General features: G+C 66.8%; 3 protein-coding genes across 4 annotated transcripts; 1 reads left to right on the plus strand and 2 right to left on the minus strand.

Annotated features, from left to right (window-relative positions):
• Nucleotides 1-1444: 1444 nt before the first annotated feature.
• On the minus strand, nt 1445-5371 carry ARHGDIA (Rho GDP dissociation inhibitor alpha). 2 transcript variants are annotated; one of them, XM_045836150.1, is made up of 6 exons: nt 5218-5371; nt 3589-3804; nt 3378-3461; nt 3055-3131; nt 2909-2972; nt 1445-2788 (listed from the first exon to the last, which is right to left on the minus strand). In XM_045836150.1, exons 1-6 carry the CDS (start codon nt 5354-5356, stop codon nt 2589-2591), a joined length of 780 nt encoding a protein of 259 aa, XP_045692106.1. In that variant the 5' UTR covers nt 5357-5371; the 3' UTR covers nt 1445-2588. The 2 variants fall into 2 exon arrangements, with proteins under 2 accessions (XP_045692106.1, XP_045692107.1); XM_045836151.1 differs by lacking the exon at nt 5218-5371 and adding an exon at nt 4657-5093.
• Nucleotides 5372-10403: 5032 nt separating this feature from the next.
• On the minus strand, nt 10404-14039 carry ALYREF (Aly/REF export factor). The gene is made up of 6 exons (XM_045836152.1): nt 13671-14039; nt 13112-13243; nt 11582-11729; nt 11053-11116; nt 10788-10965; nt 10404-10698 (listed from the first exon to the last, which is right to left on the minus strand). The coding sequence occupies exons 1-6, from the start codon at nt 13902-13904 to the stop codon at nt 10684-10686; spliced, it is 771 nt and encodes a 256-aa protein (XP_045692108.1). The 5' UTR covers nt 13905-14039; the 3' UTR covers nt 10404-10683.
• Nucleotide 14040: 1 nt separating this feature from the next.
• ANAPC11 (anaphase promoting complex subunit 11) lies at nt 14041-17829 on the plus strand. The gene is made up of 3 exons (XM_045836164.1): nt 14041-14188; nt 14617-14736; nt 17479-17829. Exons 2-3 carry the CDS (start codon nt 14628-14630, stop codon nt 17622-17624), a joined length of 255 nt encoding a protein of 84 aa, XP_045692120.1. The 5' UTR covers nt 14041-14188; nt 14617-14627; the 3' UTR covers nt 17625-17829.
• Nucleotides 17830-17843: the final 14 nt, after the last annotated feature.

The following is a 17843-nucleotide window of genomic DNA, read 5'->3' on the forward strand; positions in this document are numbered from 1 at the left end:
GCCAGCACACATTACCCCGCACCGGGGGAGGGGCCAGAACAAAGTCCTGGCTGTTGGCGCCGTGCCCGTACAACCTGGCACTCGGGGGCTGAGTTCATGCAAAAGCTTGAAAAACCCAGGGACGAAAACAGGGGACCTTCTGGCCTGACAGAGCCCAGAAGACCCTCGCCTGAGAGGCTGAACTCCCGATGTGCGCGCCGCCCGGGCCTGGCCTCTCCGGAGGCAGGGGCGTGGTGTGCAGGTGACAGCGTCCGACGTCGGTGGGCGAGGCCTGAGCTGGCAACCTCAGTGCCCCCTGCCCGAGTGTCCCACCAGGCCTGGGGCGGGCGGCTCTGAGAGCGCCCCGGAAGGGCCCTCGCCCCCATGGACTGAGAGCCAGAGTCCCGGGCTGCTTCCTGGCGCTGTTCTTGGCCCGTGTCTGGGCCAGCACCTGCAGGAAGCACCCTTCTGTCCTGGCATCCAGCACATGCCCAGCCTCCAGGGTCCCACAGGGTCCCAGTGAGGCTGGAGGTGACCAGCCCCGTGGGAGCTGCCCTGTCTCGCCCTGTGGCCACTGGCCTGGGGAGCAGGAGAGCATCTCGGAGCCCGCCCCTGCTGGCGGGGCTCACCTCGGAATCACTGGGAAGGGGGGCGGGCCCCGAGTGCATGGCCGGGGCAGCAGCGTCCTGGCCCCGGCCCACGGAACACAGAACCACTCGGGCCGGCGCAGACCACAAACCCACATCAGCCCGGCAAAAGTGGTTTCTGGACCCTGCCCCGCCTGGAGCTTGGGCGGCCCATGTGCACTCTTCCAACCCAGGGCCGGCGAGGGCGCCGGCCACTGGGCACCCTTGGGGGTGTTGCTCAGAGGAAACGATGCCCTGCCACCCCAGGCCCCTCGGAGACCCTGCTGGCCAGTGGGGCAGCTGGTCCCGTGCACCTGGCCTCTGGCAGCCCACGAGGGATCCCTTGGCCTCCGTGCAGCTGGGGACACCGTCTCTACCCTCGCCATTCCACCTTTGCCCTGCCCCCCCCCCCACTTGGGCCCCGGGCTCAGCCACACCCGAGGAATCCATGGTGGCTTGGGGGGCAGGGTGGTTTCCCAGGACTGGCCGCCCCTTGGGGTCCCAAGTATTGCTTCTTGGGGAGTTTCATCTCCAAGGAGGTTTCTTCCCACCCGTTGGGGTTGGGGGACTTCCCCCGAGACCAGACAGGGGGCCCAAGGGCCTGAGGACCAGTCAGATGGACTGTGACCTGGCTACGCACCCCACCCTCGACCATAGGTCCTCCGGGGAGTTGCCAGGTCTGAAGCACCCACAGGGCACCGGGGCCAAGGGTGCTTAAGCAGGGCTTGAAACCCTTCAACCAGGGCAGGGCAGAGGCAGCCCCACCTTGCCCCCGGGGGACCGCAGAGGAACAGCCCCGCCCTCCCCCCTGCCCGGAGACAAGCAGCAGACGCCTCGGCTCCTTTGGGGGAGTTTATTTCCCGGTCAGAGGAGGAGAAACAGGGACGGGTTCCTGTGCACCCCAGCACGGGCCCGACCTGGGAGGTGGCACTGGGGCAGCTCCGCCCACACACGCTTGGTCCCACAGTGGTCCTGGCTGGGTCCAGGGAGGGCCCGGCGGGGGTGGTGGCTCGGGGCCTGGGGGCAGAGGCGGCAGGCCGGCTGGCCCAGAGGACGGCACAGGTGGAGGCAATAAATACTGGCAGGCCAGGCACGCCCCTCCGGGCCCGAGGGCCCAGGCGGGACAAGTAAGGCTCGGCTGCCGGCTGTGTCCACCGAGGGCTCTGTGTTGGGGCCACGTGGGCTCTGGGGTCTGGGTGCTGCCCACTGGGACGGAGAAAGCAAAGGCGTAAGATCACCCAGCCTCTCGGATGGGACTGGAGGCCACTTGAGTTTTGGCAATTTGGCTTTCCCCAGGCCCCTGGAGCTGTCCCCCACAGCCCGGCTGGGAGAGGGGAGAGGGGAGAGGGGAGAGGGGAGAGGGGCTGGCCAGGCCGGGCAGCCCGGGAGCAGCAGCAGCACGTCCCACACCGCCCCGGCCGCAGGGCTGCGGCCGGGGCAGCAGGGCCCGGGGGAGACCACATGCTCATGCAGACACAGGGGTTAGAGATCAGCGACGGCCCCCACGGCACACGTTCCACATGTTAAGGCATCATGGTTAGACAGGTACAGACAGCGATGGGGGAGCTGACCAGGGGGTGCAAGCTGGAGGGTGCCCGGCCCCCGGGCCCTGCATCATGCGCCCTCCCCCACCCCACCCCCTGGGGCGGGGACAGAACCGCCGCAGAGGCCCAAGGGGCCCTGAGCACCCCACTCGGGACAGCCAGGGCCTCTGGTCGGGTGAGGACAAGTGGGGGCCCTGGAGGGGTCCGGCGTGGGAGGGGAGGCCTGAGCCGCAGCCTCCACCCCCACGGCACAGGCGGAAGCAGCAGCGACACTAGACTATCCAGGAGGCCGGGGCCCGTGGGCTGGGGGAGGCAGACCGGGCAGCGAGGGCAGTGTGGGCAGGGGCCCGTCAGCACTTTGGTATGGGGGGGGGGGGCGGGGCGGGGCGGGGCGTGCACATCCCTCGTCTGTCCTCCCTGCCCGCCTCCCGGGCCAGACTCAGTCCTTCCAATCCTTTTTGATGGTGAGGTTCCACTCCCAGGACAGGTGGTCCGTCTTGTCGTCATCCGTGAAGCGGGACTTGATGTTGTAGCTGCCGCGGGCCAGCATGCCCTTGGGCGCCTCCTCCATGGGGGTGAGGAACTCGTACTCCTCCGCCCGCGGCCCGTAGCTGCCCACCATGTAGTCGGTCTTGTCGACTGCGGTGCGGGGGGAGGCGGCAGTCAGCAAGCAGGGCGCGGGAAGGGCAGGCTCCGCCTTCCCCTCTCCCTCCCGGGTCTGGCCTGTCCCCAGGCTGGCCGGCGCCCGCCCCCACTCACTCTTGACGCCTTTCCGGTATGTGTGCTGGATGTACTTCATGCCGGACACGATCTCTCGGTTCACCTGCGGGGAGATTCCCCAGTGGGGCTCAGCGGGGCTCCCTGGCCCCAGCCCCTCCGGGTCCCTGCCAGCCCCTCCGCCTTACCCGGAAAGAGATCTTTATCCGGTATTCTACACCCTCCTTCAGCACAAAGGACTGCTTCTTGAAGGCCTCCAGGTCACCTGGGTTTGGGAGGACATTGCAGTAGGAGGCTCCACCCCAGGGTGGGGGGGTGGGGGAGCACTCCCCTCCTGACTGCCAACCCCCCCACCAGACTCAGGCCTCCCCAAAGCCAAGGCAACTTCCAAGACCACTTGACCGCACTTCCTGTGTTGCCCACGGGAGGGCGCCAGCTCTCCAGAAACTATCTTTAAGGGAAGTAATAAGAAGCCAGGAAGCCCCAGCCAGGGACCTGGGGGACCACCCACCTGTCAGGTCCAGCTCCAGGGGACCCGGGGCGCTGCTGCACACCAGAGTCAGGCGGGTCACGACGACGTTGGGGACGTTGGGGTCTGCGGAGTGACAGCAGGTTAGGGCTCCACCCGCGGGGCCTCCTGTCTCCGGCACCCACCCCGCGGCCACCAGCAGGACCAGCAGCAGGACCCGAGGGAGGGACAGGCGCCCGGGCAGCCCACTCACCCGCAGACACGGCCACACGGCCCAGCAGGGCCTCCTTGTACTTGCGCAGACTCTCGTCGTCCTTGTCCAGCTCCTGGATCTCCTGGATGCTCTTCTGGGCCGGGGGCTTGTAGTTGACTGAGTGCTCGTCCTCCTCGTTCTCGGCGGCGATCTGCGCCAGCTGCTCGGCGGTGGGCTCCTGCTCGGCCATGCTCCCCTCTAGCTGGTCTGGGACACCTGTGGGAGGGGCGCACTGTGGTGGCCCGGGGGGACTCCCAGTGCTGCCCTCCCCCCAGCCCTCGGCAGGCCCTGCAGCCACCGAGCGCAGGCTGTGGGGAAGGGGCCTCCCAGGGCCAGGCCCCTTTTCTCTGCCTAAGGGGCGGGGCACCTCCTGGAACCCGAGGGCGGCGTCGGCAGCCAGAGCCTGTCAAAGGGCCCAGCGCAGGCTTCCGAGGCCCAGAGGGGCCACGTGAAGCCGGCGGCCCAGGACTGAGCAGGCCCTGCAGCCTGCTCCACAGACTGGGCTCGCCTCCCCTCCCTCCCTGCAGGAGAGGCCGCTACAACCCCTCTCCCGCCGGCTGGGGAAAAACCTCAGGTTCTGCTGCTCCTTCCAAGCTGCCCAAGCCCTCACCCCCGAGGACCCCTCCTGCTAGACCAGGGGTCCTCTCCCCGACCAGAGATGCCCCTTGTACCCTGCCCTGGCCAGGAAGCAAGGCCCCTGAACAGGAAACAGGTAACGGGGCCAGCCTGAGCCCCACAGGTAGGTCCCAAGAGGACGCGGGGACCCAGAGTGTCTGCCCAGGTTCTCTCCGGTTGGGAGGGTTGTTGACCCGGAGCTGGAAATTGCAGCCGCTGGGTATTCCGCGGACCCTCTTTGTGGACCCCGGTGCAGGAGCCTTTGGAGCTGCATAAGGCTGAGGTCCCCCCTCCTGGCCCCTCTGAAATCCCTGAGGGAGTATCCGAAACCCCTCACATCCGTCCTGCCTGTGCAAGTCGGGTCAGGGCCCAGCAAACCGCAGACCCCGGCTGCTGCGGGTAGGTAACCAACGCCTGCCCCCCAGCTTGGCAGCCCGGCCGTGCGCGCGTTACCAGATCCTACAAAAGGCCGCTGGGCACCCCGCGCGAGCGGATCCGCCGCCTGCAGGCGTGCCGGACGCGCCCGCTCTTCTCCGGAATTCCTCTAGAAGGCTCACGCCCTAACGCCACCAAGTGAGGCCGCGGGCGACAGGATCCTACGCGCGCGAAGCCGCGGCCCCGCACTTCCGCAAGGCCCCGCAATCTGGGCCGGTCGCGGGGCGGGGTGGGGTGGGGTTCGGCGCTCGGGAATGGCCAGAGGCCGGGTGCGCCTTCGCCTAGGGAGGGGTGTAGGGCCTGGTCCAGGTCCACGCGCACCGGCGGGGTTGGGGCGCCGCGGGGCACGAGCAGCGGCCACAAAGGACGCCTGCACCCGGCCGGCCCCGGGCCTGCGCCCCCCGCCCCCACGTGGAAGCCCCTGCGCCCGGGACCCGCCCTGCGCTCGGGCCACCGCCCGCTGTCACCGCCGCCCCCGCCAGGCGCCGATCGCCCCCCGGCGGGCGGGGCAGGCAAAGCCTCGGCCTCCGCCCCGCCTCCCCGCCGCCGCCGCCCCGCCGCCGCCGCCCTGGCGCTCACCGGAGGCTCGACCGCACCGCGCTCGCGCTCCCTCCCGCACGAAATGACGAACGTCGGTGCCCCGCCCGCGCGCGCCCGACCGGCCACTTCCGGGGTCACGCGACTTCCGCTCGCGCCGGGCGGGCCGGCAGGGGCGCATGCGCGGCCGCCATCTTGCGGGACCTGCCTTGTGGGCGCGTCCCGCGTGGGCGTCGCAGAGTGTGTCTGGTCGCTCGCGAGAGCCGGTCCGTCCGGAGGTCTGTACCCTTCGCTGCGGGCGCTTTCCGGCCCCCGGGACCCCACGGCTCAGACTGTTTCGGGGAACGAGGCAGGCACAGTCTTGCGTGCGCCCCGCCTGGACGTCGTGGCGTTTCGGCCGGGGTGCTGTCAGCCGCCAGTAACGCGCGGGGACGGCGCCTGGTGCAGGCTCACGGCCCGCGTGCGGGGACGAGCGGACTGCGCAGCCACGCGTTCGGCCGGGCCCACCCAAGGCCCGCACGAGCCCGCGACGGGAGCCCTTCCGCCTGCCGCCATTGCCCCGCTCTCCCGGGAGTCCCCAGAGGACGTCCCTTCGAGTTTGCACTGACCGCTCCCAGGACGCCCGCGGGGCCCGCCTGTCCACGGCCGAGGGCCGGGCCTCTCCAGGTGTCTTGTCAACCCAGCCCTGAGTCGGGAGGCGTTGGCATGAAAGAAGTGGCTACACTCGGGGAAGCCTGTCCCCGAGGAAGGCCTTGCCCCCTGGGATTTGGGGAGCCCCTGGCACAGGTGACTTGGCTGCTTCCAGGCGCTTCGCCAGGCCTCGGTGTCTCCGCTTCCGCGCTCCGGCCGTCCCAGAGGTCGGGTGTGGGCCCACACACCAAACACAGAAACGTCTGCGGCACCAGGAGGGGCTTCACCGGACGCAGCTCGCCTGGCCGAGCCTCCCAGACCCCAGCCGGGCACCCCTCCCTGGCCTGGGGCCCAAAGTCCTCAGCGCTCCTCCGGGGACCCTGGGGAGGAGCTGCCCTCCTCCACCCCAGCACCTGTGGGACTGTGATGACACGGAAATGGCCAATGCCTCCTTCAGGGACCCTTCCACTCCAGGGAGGCGGGGCCTCCTGTCCAGCCCACCCTGCCTGGTGGGGAGCCCAGGGCAGACGTGCGTTGCCACCCGTGCGTCAACACCCACCGTGAACGGGAGAGCATTCTGGGTGACAGAGCAACTCGAAAGAGACCCGTTACTCTCTGGGAGTGTCTGGGGTTTTAGGGCGTATCTGCGAGCTTTCTGCGACCAGGAGCCCCACTGCCAGGCTCCCAAGCGGGAAGTGCCGCCGGCCACCAGCTGCCCCCTCCAGCCGGGCGCTCAGCCAGCTGCCCCCAAAGCCGTCTGTCCCCGGGATGCGTCCTGGCACCAAGTCGTGTCCCCAGGACGAGTCTGCCCCGAGGGAGCCGAGGGCCCTGCAGGGCCCAGACGCCTACAGAGCATGTCGACCGTGCGCGTCAGTAGGAACCTGTCACCGTGTGGGCATGTGCCCTGGAATTTATCTGCTGAAAACCACCGCCGTGCCCTGGCCGGTGGGGCTCGGTGGGGTGGAGTGTCACCCCGTCAACTGGAAGGTCGAGGGGTCTGCCCCCTATTGGGGCGCAGGCCTGGGCTGCAAGTCCGGTCCCCGGTCACTGGGGCGCGTACGGGCGCGTCTCTCACATGTCGGCGTTTCCCTCCATGCCTCCCTCTTCCTCTGCCTTGAACGGCCACCATTCATTATCTCCTGCGGTTTCTGAGGGCCAGGAAGCAGCTTGGTGGCTTTGTGGTCCTGGCTTTGGGTCTCTCATGGGGCTGTGGTCCCCAATCTGTTGGCCACAGCCGTGGTCTCCAAGACCGGCTGAACTCCAAGCCCAAGCCCCCCCCCCCCCGTGGACAGGAGGCCTAGATGGACAGACAGATGGAGAGACAGGAGCGGCGAGTGCTCCGGGCAAGGGTGCAGGGCCCCGTGGTGCCACCTCAGAAGCCCTGTGCCACCCACCTCCCCCGAGGTGCTGGCCACACAGCCTGTCCCAGGCCCGTGGTGGGGGGAGCCACGGGGTGCGAGGCCCAGGGCCGGCCCGGTGCGGGCCCCGAGGTGGAAAGGGTGGTGTCGGGAGCCCCGTGGGCCCGGCTTGCCACCTGGAGGGTCTTCAGCTGGCGGACGACCGCCCCGCCTGTGCCCCGACCCTCTGCACGTGCAGCAAGTCTGAAGCACAAACCTCCGCCGGCATGTCCTCCGGAGGTGCCTCAGCCCAAACCCACGTCCGAGGAGCAAGTCCCTTCCGGGGTCCCAGCACCGTTATCGCACCTGCCCCAGTGTCCAGCTCTCTGCGGCAAACGCTCCGGACTGGTGGCTGTGGCCGAGCACCAGCCCTCTTGCTCTGTGGGCCCGAGGAGCCCGGCCGGGCTCTCGGGCGTGCAGGGCGGGCGGGCGGATGTCCTGCAGCCCGGGGAGGGCTGGCTGTCAGCGCCCAGCCAGGCCTTTCCCCCGGGGGCGGCCCAACTGCAGGCACCAGCCCCAGTGGGGCCAGCAGACTGCACATGGGAAGGCGCCTACAACTGCCCCCTCGGGCACAAAGCTTTGTCAAACAGCTCCCACGACTCGGAGAGGCTGTCTACTGACGATCACCGGGTCATTCCAAAAGACACAGCTCAGGGACAGCCAGAGACAAGAAATGTACAGGGCGAGGAGTGTGTGTGCGCACACGCGTGAGCGTACACGTGTGTGTGTGTGTGTGTGTGTGTGTGTACAGAACTCCCAGGCCCGCCACAATGCTTGCTTTCCAATTCACTGGCGTTTTTTAGCCAGAATTTTGTCACCAGTGATTTAGTTCTTTCACAATAGTTTGTAGAGAAAAAAACGTTTGGTACTTTCTTGTTATTTGCCCGTTTTTAGAATGAGTTAGTGAGCAAGGAACCGCCACAGACAACACCAGGTGTTCTCGAGTGTCATTACATCATCCTGAACGGTGTGCTCACGTGGATTTTTACAGATATTAGTGCACAATTAGCGTGCCGAAACGCTTCAGTTTGTTTCTACAACAAGTACAGATAACATACAAGCAAACTCACTCCTAGCTTAGGCTGCAGATCACAGAGAGAGCGAGGCACTTGAAGTTAAAGAGATTACCTCCTGGCTTCATTTTTACATTGAACTTTTTGAGGATGCAGTATTTATTGCTATTTCCCCCAAAGAGTCCGTGATCCTAGAGTGACTCGTTAATCACAAAACCACCCGTGATCTGAGGACAGGTAACACGTGTAAATCACCAGCAGCAGAGCAGCAGGGGACGAGGGGAGACACACGGGGACACGGGCTGTGAGGAGCAGCCCGGCGCCAGCAGACTTCGCGAGGGGGTGGGAAGAGGACAGGCTCAGGGAGACACCTCGGGGCCCACGCCTTCCCTGGCACGCTCACGCCCTGGAAACCCACGTAGCGAGAGCAGGGTTTGTCCCAAGCGAGGGTGGGAGGCGGGGGCTTGGGCATAGGTCCTCCGTGTGCACACGGCTGGAGAGACACGGGCATGTGCACGGGTGTGTGCCCCTGGGGCCTGGCCTGTGGCCTCCCGGCTCTGTCCCGAGAGGGCCCGGGGCAACGGCCTGGGCATAAGGCACTCTCACAGAACCCGGGCCTGGGCGGCTGCGGTCCAGCCTCCACGAGAGGAGCTGGGATGGGCCAGCCCGGAGCCCCTCGAGGCGCCGGGCAGTCAGGAAGTGCTTCGGCAAGGACCCGGCAGGTGCGAAGGGCACGGGACGGCAGGTGCGAAGGGCACGGGACGGCCCTCAGGAGCTCCCGACGGCCAGAGCCCAAACAGTGTGAGCAGCACAGGTAGCAGATGGTGATCGCTGTCAGCAGAGAGCAGCAAGTCCGAGTTGGCACAGTAACCCACGGCGGGCGGGGAGAGGCCGCTCCTCCCAACCCCCCGCTAACCCGCACCCCCAATCCTGCGCTGCAGGGGGCTGCAGTTCGTAGACAGCACTGAAGAAATGGGGTTCACTCGGTTTCAAAGCTGCTGCCCCACGTTTGTGGATTACCAAGGGAAGGATGTTAGCCTCACAGCAGAGAAACTGGGGGGCTCCCCTGCAAGAAGGGAGCAGCTCCCACCGGCAGGAACGTCAGGGAACAGTGGTGTCACAGTGGGCGCACCAGTGCATGGGTCAAACCAGGCCCGGTGGCACGGCCTTTCCAGAGTGGCTCGGCACCCTCTCCGCGTGCACCGGGAAAAGCCTTTACGACCCCGGCGACTGGGACACTGGCTGAAGGTGGGTGTGGCCTGCGGTCCGGTGACAGCCCTGCCCGGCCCATGCCTGCTCAGCCCAGGGCCACCTCCGCAGGGACACACTCGCCCTGCCCTGCCGGGCGGCCCGACCCCTCCCACAGCCATCCCTCGGGCCACAGCACCTGAAGGCAGGTGTCTGACGCCCGAGGGCCGCTCAGCGCTGGTGAGGCTCCGGCCCAGTGGCAGGGCTGCAGCGGGCAGTTCAAGGGCTGCCCTGGGCCACACTCCTGCGAGGCTCCCTCCAGCCCTGTGGGGGCCCAGGAGCCGCCTGAGCTGCAGGTGGCCCCCCCTCGAGAGGCCAGGCAGAGCAGGTGTGGATGTACCTTCCCACTGCAACCGCCTCGCTCTGGCCCCGGCCGGAAGGCTGGGTGGGCCCGGGAGAGGACGCAGACGGGTGAGGCAGTGCTCCTGCCACGGTCTCCCTCGGGGGCCTCAGCCCCCGAAGTGCACCCCCAGCGTGGTCCCGGCCCACTCTTTGCGTCCCAAGGGCGCTCAGGGACACATGTGACCGCCAGTCCTCCCCACACTGTGTGTCAGAGGGGGCACTGCCGGCTCCCACTAGCTGTCTCCGCCACTGGCACCGAGAAGACACCCCGAGCCATGCACCACAAGGGGACGGCGTCGCAGAGTCAGAGCCGCTGACGCCAGGTTCCTGAGAACCCGGGCAGCAGAGGACCACAGCCCGACCCAGTCACCTGGGACCTGGTGGCAGCCCCTGCGGCCGCCCCAGGCAGCAGCAGACAGGTGGCTGCACGTCCCCCACCTCCCAGGCCAGGGGGAGGGGGTCAGGGCCTGCAGGACAGATGGAGAGGCGAGCCCCCACTAGTGCCGAACACCTGCCAGGAAGCCAGGCGCCAGGAGGTCCCCTCCCCGCTCCCAGAGCCCCAGGCGAGGCCCCGCCCCAGGGACGACCAGAGCTCCAGTTCTACACACGCGTCTGTTTATTAGGGCAGAGGTGCGCAGGCCACCTCCCCCACAACAGCAACCAGTAAAGTTTATCCCAAAAATAACTCGGTACAAAACAGGTCGGTTTCAGAATTAAAAAGAAAGAAAAAAAAAAAAGAAAAACCTTTACATGAATTTTAAATCCTATTTTAAAACAGAAGAAACAAATCCATCGTCAGCCACACAGCCCGGCCCACCCGCGGCGGGCGCGGGGACGAGGCGTCTGGGCCGGGCTCCGCACTCGGCCTCGGCGGCGCTCTAGCTGGTGTCCATCTGCAAGGGAGAGAGGGGCGCGCTCACTGGGGGCCCCGACCGCCCCAGTCCGGCCCAGGCCAGCCCTGGCCGCCCGCCCCGGGACTCACCCTCGCGTTGTAAGCGTCCAGTTGGGCGTCCAACTCCTCTGCGGAGATCTGCTGCTTCGAACTCCGGCCGGCGCCCCTGCCTCTGCCCCGGCTGCCTCCGCGGGCGCCTCTCCGCGTGCCGCCGCCGCCCCCGAAGCCCCCGGAGCCGCGGTTCCTGATCATCCCGCCTCTGTTTACGCTGGCGAGGAAAAGGGGTGTGGTCACACGGAGGCCTGGCGCCGCGCTCCGCCCCCCGGGCCGGCCGCGGGGGACGCCCCGCGCTCACCTCTGTGCCGGTCTGCGCTGTGTGTCAATCTGTGACGTGACGAGCTGGATGTTCATGGGGCGGCCTGTGGCAGGGAAAGAGCGGCGCCGCTGTTAGAGCCGGAGCCCTGCCCGGGGCGCCACACCGTCTCCCTGCAGGCCCCAGGCAGGGCGCCGGATGCCCCCGACGCCCCCACCAAAGCAGCTGGCCTGGCCACGCAGGGGTCGGGGGAAGGAGCGGATGCCAGGTGTGGGCGACCCGACAGAAGGAGAAGCGGTCCTCTGTCTTTGTGACTGTAGCCCAGCACCCCAAGAGGCACTACAGAGGTTCTGAGAAGACTTCCAGCCTGGGTCTTTCGGAAAGGGCAGGGGAGGAGCTTGCTGGACGGGGTTCGTGAGGGGTCGGCCAGATGTGTGGGGCAGCACGAGAGGCGGCAGCATGGGCGAGAGACGAGGGGCGGCTGCACCGTGTCCTGGCCAGAGGGGCGAGCCACACTCCCGCACGGACACACCCCAGCCTCTCGGGTCCCCGGGCCCAGCCCCGGACTCACCGTCCAAGGGGACGCCGTTGTACTGTTTCATGGCCTTCAGGGCGTCTGCCTTCCGCTCGAAGTGCACGTCGGCCGTGCCCAGGCTGCGGCCGGAGCGGTCGTAGTGCACGGCCGCCTTCTTCAGTGTCCCGAACTCAGCGAAGAGCTCCTGGCATCAGAGAACGCAACCGTCAGCCGGGCCGCCTTCTTCGCGGCGGCCCAGGGCCAGGCCCAGGGCGTGCGAGCTACCCTGAGGGTGCTTCCCTGGGAGGCAGACAGATACACGGGGGCAGGACAGTGGTCTGGGAGACGTAGGGGGTGGGGCAGGCGGGACGGCAACTTCCAGGAGCACCGGGCCTGAGCGCCCTGGCCGACCTGGGGGCCGGACGTCTGCACCCGATGCAGGTAAAGGACCGCAAAGCCCGTCACTGAAGGGCACGCAACGAAGTCTCTGTCTTCTCCAGCAAAGGCCATGAGACACCCGAGGGCTGTGCCGACGGCCAGCAAAGGCCCAAACCACACAACACGGGACGCCTTCCGGCAGGCAGACCGGCTCAGAGGGCCCGCCGGTTTGGGAGCCCTGACCCAGCCCCTCCCCCGGGGCAGTTCTGGCTCACCTTTCCCTCTCCTCCTACTCAAGCCTGCCGCAAAGTCTGAAGTCAAGCGCTGCCATGGGAACTGCCCTGACCTCAGGCAGGCTGGGAGATGGAGAGGGAACCCAGAGTGTGGGGCTACTCCGGCCGCAGGCACCCAGCGGGAAGTGGAGGTCACCAAAAGCGGTTTCCAGTGGAGGCCAGAAACCACCTTAAAAGAAGCGTTGAGACACTGTGAGTGCTCACCAGCCTCGCTCTGTCTTCCCGCAGCTGAGCGCTGGGAAGCTGAGCCCAGGACGGCCCAGCGCCCGGACCCCCAGGGTGTCACCGCTGAACCAGAGAACAAATTTAAACGCCTCTGGGGTTCTATTGATGGCAATAAAAATTAAAAACTAGAGACTTCAACCCAAACTGGGTTTGAAAGCCAGGCCCCTGACGAGACCTGGGGAGCGGTGGGAAGTGAAGCAACACAGACAGGACACGGGGCTCAGGGGGGAAGCAGCCGGAGACGCGCCCGCTCTGGCCCCTGTGCCGCCAGCTCTGCGAGCGCGTTCCTTCTCCTCCCCACAAACCGTGACCCGGCCACCAGGTCACGCAAGCACGCAAGCAGCCCGGCTCTGCGGGGCAGAGGAACCACTCTCACTGGAGCACTGCGTCCCGCTAGAAACAGGAAGCTCCGGCAGAGACGCTCGCCCGCAGGACGCTGTAGCAGGAAGGGCGGCAGCTCCTCGGACCAGGCTGGCGGCCTTTCCCGAGGCGCACCGACCTACTTGTCGGAGGCTCTACTCCAGCCGGACCTCTGCCTGGTACTCCAGCAGCCCCTTAGCGGGGACACGGCCCCCTGGGTCCCTGGGAGGGCCCACTCTCCAGAGGAGGAAAGGGGTCCAGGGCCACATCACAAACAGCACCATCCACTCGGCGCGGGTGAACTGCTGACCGAGAAGCCCGCGTCCCTCACCTGGATATCAGCGTCCGACACTCCAAAATCCAGATTGGACACCAGCAGCTTCCCGCCGGTCTCCACACCGGCGCCTCCCCCAAAACCGCTGTCGAAAAGGTCATGTTGCCACTTGTCAGGTAGTTGTTTCGGCTGGAAAGTGGAGAAAGCACGAGAACAGACACCAGCCCGTGAGTCTTATTCCAGGGGTCTCCCTCCCTCGCAGGCACGGCAAGACCCTTGGCTCCTCTGGGCCCGGAGGAGAGTGCGGGGAGGGGACTGAAGCCCTCGGCTTCCCGCCCGCGCAGCAGCCCCAAGTGCCCCAACTTCTCCGTTCCCGCCAACCAATTTCCCGCTGCCCAGGAGCCCGCGCCCTGCGTCCCCTCGTACCCCGCCGCCACGAGGCCAGGCGCCCAGCCCACACAAAGGCGGGGATGGTCTCCGCCTCCCAGACCCGGCCGGCGCGCGACCTTCCCGCCCGGCCCGGCGCCCACGCCCACCGGTTCGGCCCGGCCCTCCACCCTCTCCGCCGCGCGCCACCCCGCCGGCCCGCTCCCCCGCCGCGGGCCCCTGCACTCACCCTGCTGTAAGGCGCCGGCCGGTTCCTGCCGCCGCCGCCCGCCGCGCCGCGAGCTAGGGCCGCCCGGTTCCGGATGGGCCCGCCGCCCCGGCTCACTCGTGCAGCAGCCTGCGCTCCGCCGCGGCCTCCCTGGGAGCCGGCCCGGCCTCGACCCCGGCCCCCGCCGCGGCCGCCTCGCTGGCTCCGGTTCAGCTTAATGATGTCGTCCAGGGACATGTCCATTTTGTCGGCCATGGCGGGCGCGGAATCGGCCTCGGCTCAAGCCCGCGCGTCAGCACGCCGGCTCGTCACTTCCGACGCTGCGCGGCGTCTTCCGGAGCCGCGTCCTCGGAGCGACCGCCGATTGGCTAAGGGCGCGGCAGGGGGCGGGTCGGCGCCTGCGCGCTGGGGCTCGGGGCTCGGCGGGGAACGCTGCGAAGCGCCCGGCCGCGGTCGCGGTCGTTTTTGTACCTTCCCGCGCGGGCGCTGGCGCTGCCAACTGAAGGCGGGCGGGGCTGCGCGCGATTAAGACGGCTCGGGTGCGAGGGCGCGGGGGCGGGTCCGGGTGCGGCTGTGGGGGCGGGGCTCGCCGCTTTTTCCACCCTCACCTCGGGCGACCCCGGCCGGGTGGCGGTTTCCTCGCCCAAGTCCAGCGAGAGCCTTTGGGGCTCCGTCTGTGGGTCGCCCCCAAGTCAGTGGCGGGCTGCGCGGCGCATCTGTGCAGTTGTGAGGGAAAGCCAGCGCGCCCTGCGGCGGCGGCCTTTGCGGGTGCCCCGAGTGCGTGCGGAGCCTCCGCGGCGCCCGGGGTTCCCGCGGGCGACCTCGACCCCAGGCGCCCTGGGCCCCTCTGGGCGGCTAAAGCGGTTTCTCCGAGCGGACCCCGGCTCGGGCAGCACCCTCGCCTGGTGCCTGCGTGCTGTTGCTCGGCCGACTCAGGGCAGCAGGCGCTCTCTTCCCTCGTCCGCAGGCGCTGCCGCCATGAAGGTGAAGATTAAGTGCTGGAACGGCGTGGCCACTTGGCTGTGGGTGGCCAACGACGAGAACTGCGGCATCTGCCGGATGGCCTTCAATGGCTGCTGTCCGGACTGTGAGTGTCCCCCGTGCTCGCCCGGCCGAGGCGGCTCCCCAGAAACTCCCGCCCGCACAGAGTCTCTGGCCTCGAGCAAAGTTAGCCGAAAAAGAGGCGGGAGATGTGGGTCCCTATTTATACGGAGACGCCAGCGAACGTTTTTCGTTAGGAAAAATGGTGCAGCCTTTTGCCATCAGACTGGGCTGGGAAACACCTGGGGCAGAGAACGCGCTACCTTGTCAGCTGAAAATTCTCGAACGACAACATGGAATTGTGCGAGCACACCCCGCCCCCCTGGCCCGGCGCAGGTCGCGGGAGGGGGCGGTTCTGGGTTTGCTTCCTGGTTCTGCTGATGCGTTTTAAAGTCCGCGGTAAAAGGGACGTCCCGTGCCACCCACTGCACGCGCGTCCGTAACTTCGCCCGACCCCGGGCAGCATTCCCCCGGTCGTCGCCCGTTCTCGGGGCTGGTTCGCACAGCTCCAGCTGTCCCCGTGTCTCCTCGCTCTCGGGTGGGCTGCGACAGGGCTGTGCCTCCCACCACTCTGCCCCTAGCTGGCTCCTCTGGAGCAGCCCTCCTCCATCCACCCTCTCTCTCCTTCCGACTCCGGACTCCCGTGGGAGGCCGCTGCGCTCGCTGCCTCGCGGGGCGCCTACTATCAGGCTCTGTGCAATTTCTCCTTTGTGGTTCCTTTGTCCCTGCCGTGTTCTGCACGGAAGTGTTTTATTGTATATTTGGTTCAAAAGCAGCTTTTGCGCTGTTTTTCGTCAGGCCCAAGTGAACATAACGCAGAAGCAAGGGCCAGGGCGTCCCCTCTGGGACCAGCGTAGACCCGGGAGGAAAGTGGGGCCTGGGGACTCCTGCTGCAAAGTGCAAACCACTGAGTTTCAGTGCAAACACCGTTTCGTTCTAGACCTCACCTGGCGTGGGCTGAGCAGGAAATCTCACTTGCAGGAGCTAATCCCTCCTGATTTAATCAGGCCGGGGGCTGGGATCTTAGGAGGATCGGATCTTAGAACCGATTAGTTCTGCTTGATCTGGTTTTACTTGATGAGAACAGTGGGGCACAAGGTTGGACTCAACGTGGTTTAAACTTTGTCTCCCAAGGGTGCTGCACAGGCGGAGGGCCCTGGGGCAAGCGCTGGGAACTTTCCAAGCCACAGGTTTGATTGTTCCCCTCTGGGAAGAAAAGCGCTCCGCGCCATCTTTGGGTGGTGCCCCAGGTGATGCAGGCGGGGGAGCCAGCGTGGCCGACCCGGTGGGCTGCAGAGCCCCGCGGGCAGTCCCAGCGGGGTTGGTGTCTGTCTCTGCTTGCACCGCCCGCCCGCTGCAGAGGCTGGGGGATGGAGAGCCTGATCTTCAGACCTGCTCCCCTTACTGATTCTTTAATCGGTTGCCTCTGTAATCGGTTGCCTGGACCAGGGATTCGCAACCTCAGCATGTGGTGGCCACACTGTAACCAGCTGAACAGCCCAGCCAGGGCCTCGGAGAAAGGATTTTTAAATAATTATTTGTTGCCCTGGCTGGTGTGACTCAGTGGATTCAGTGTCAGCTTACAAACCAAAGCGTTGCTGGTTCAATTCGCAGTCAGGGCACACGCCTGGGTTGCAGGCCAGATCCCCAGTAGGGGGCACAGGAGAGGCAACCACACGTTGATGTTTCTCTTCCTTTCTTCCTCCCTTCTCCTCTCTCTAAAATAAGTAATTTTTTAAAAGACTATTTGTAGAGAGAGGGGAAGGGAGGGAGAAAGAGAGGGAGAGAAACATCAGTCTGTTGTCTCTCAGTGCACCCCACCATAGACTGATCTTGCACGCTGGGCACATGCCCTCAGGGGAATCGAACTGGCGACCTTTCACTTTGCTGGATGACTCCCAGCCCACAGAACCACACCAGGGATTTCCAATCCTTGCCTTTGTGAAGGTGCTGTGACCAACTGAACTATCTGGCCAGGGCCTTATAAAAAGGACTTTTTAGGACTCCAAAGGATTTTTTTAAAAAGGCAGGAAACACTGCCCCCAGCCGGTAGATAGGAAGGCGGAGCTGCGGCCCCACCCCCTGCCTGGGGGGCTGGGGGGCTAGGGGGCTAGGGGGCTGCTCCCAGCAGGGGTGTGAGGTGGGGCAGAGCGCAGGCCGGCTCCCCGTTTCGTGCAGGGAGACGCCGGGTGGGGTTTCGAGCCTCACCTGCCAGTGCACTACTGCTTTAACTCACCCGCAGAACCTCGAGTCTCCGTGTTTGGTGTCGAGAGAGAGTGCGAGGACCACAGGCGACCTGGCCGGGCCCCCTGGGCACAGGCACCCCGAGGCAGTTTCTGCCCTCCGCGCTTAGATGCACGTTGCAGAGGGAGGTGCTGCCCGGGGAAGGGCCCTGCGAGGTCTCGAGGTCCCCGCCTCTGGCTCTTGGCTGGAGGAGTGGGTCCCGCTCAGCCGGGGGGCACAGTCACACTGCAGTCTGGCGTGGCAGGTCCAGCGTCCCGGCCTCGCGGTGTCTGCCGACGGGCCCAGGCTCTAGAAGGCCAGCGGTCAGGGCTGAGGGCCCGGCCAGGGCTCTTCCGGACACCGAGCCACCCTGAGCGGCTCCCACCAGGCGGGGGTCCTGCGGCCTTCACACAGGGGTGGCTCTGCCGCAGGACCGGTCCTGGCTCCAGAACCTGTCGTCTCTACGGGGCCCTGGCTAGCGCGGGTCCCGGGTCCCTGCCTTGCCCCCCACCCCCCGGCGGTGGACGCGCCGCGTGTGACCCTCGCCCTCTCCTGTCCCCCGCAGGCAAGGTGCCGGGCGACGACTGCCCGCTGGTGTGGGGCCAGTGCTCGCACTGCTTCCACATGCACTGCATCCTCAAGTGGCTCAACGCGCAGCAGGTGCAGCAGCACTGCCCCATGTGCCGCCAGGAGTGGAAGTTCAAGGAGTGAGCCGCCGGCCGCGTGGGCGGGACGGGTGCCGCGCGCTGCTGTCTCTGCTCGGTCACGACGCCGACACCTTCATCCAATAAGTGGAACTCATTAAACTGCCGGGCCTTGCCGGAGGCCTCTGGGTGCCTGTGAGCGTGGCGCTGACGCGGCCTCGGCCTGCACGGATATGAGACGTCTCATGAATAAACATCCCGCGGAGCTGCCAGCCCCGAGTCACGA

Source organism: Phyllostomus hastatus, unplaced genomic scaffold (genome assembly GCF_019186645.2).
Source record: "Phyllostomus hastatus isolate PE091 unplaced genomic scaffold, TTU_PhHast_1.1 phas_contig_210, whole genome shotgun sequence".
NCBI lineage: Eukaryota > Metazoa > Chordata > Mammalia > Chiroptera > Phyllostomidae > Phyllostomus > Phyllostomus hastatus.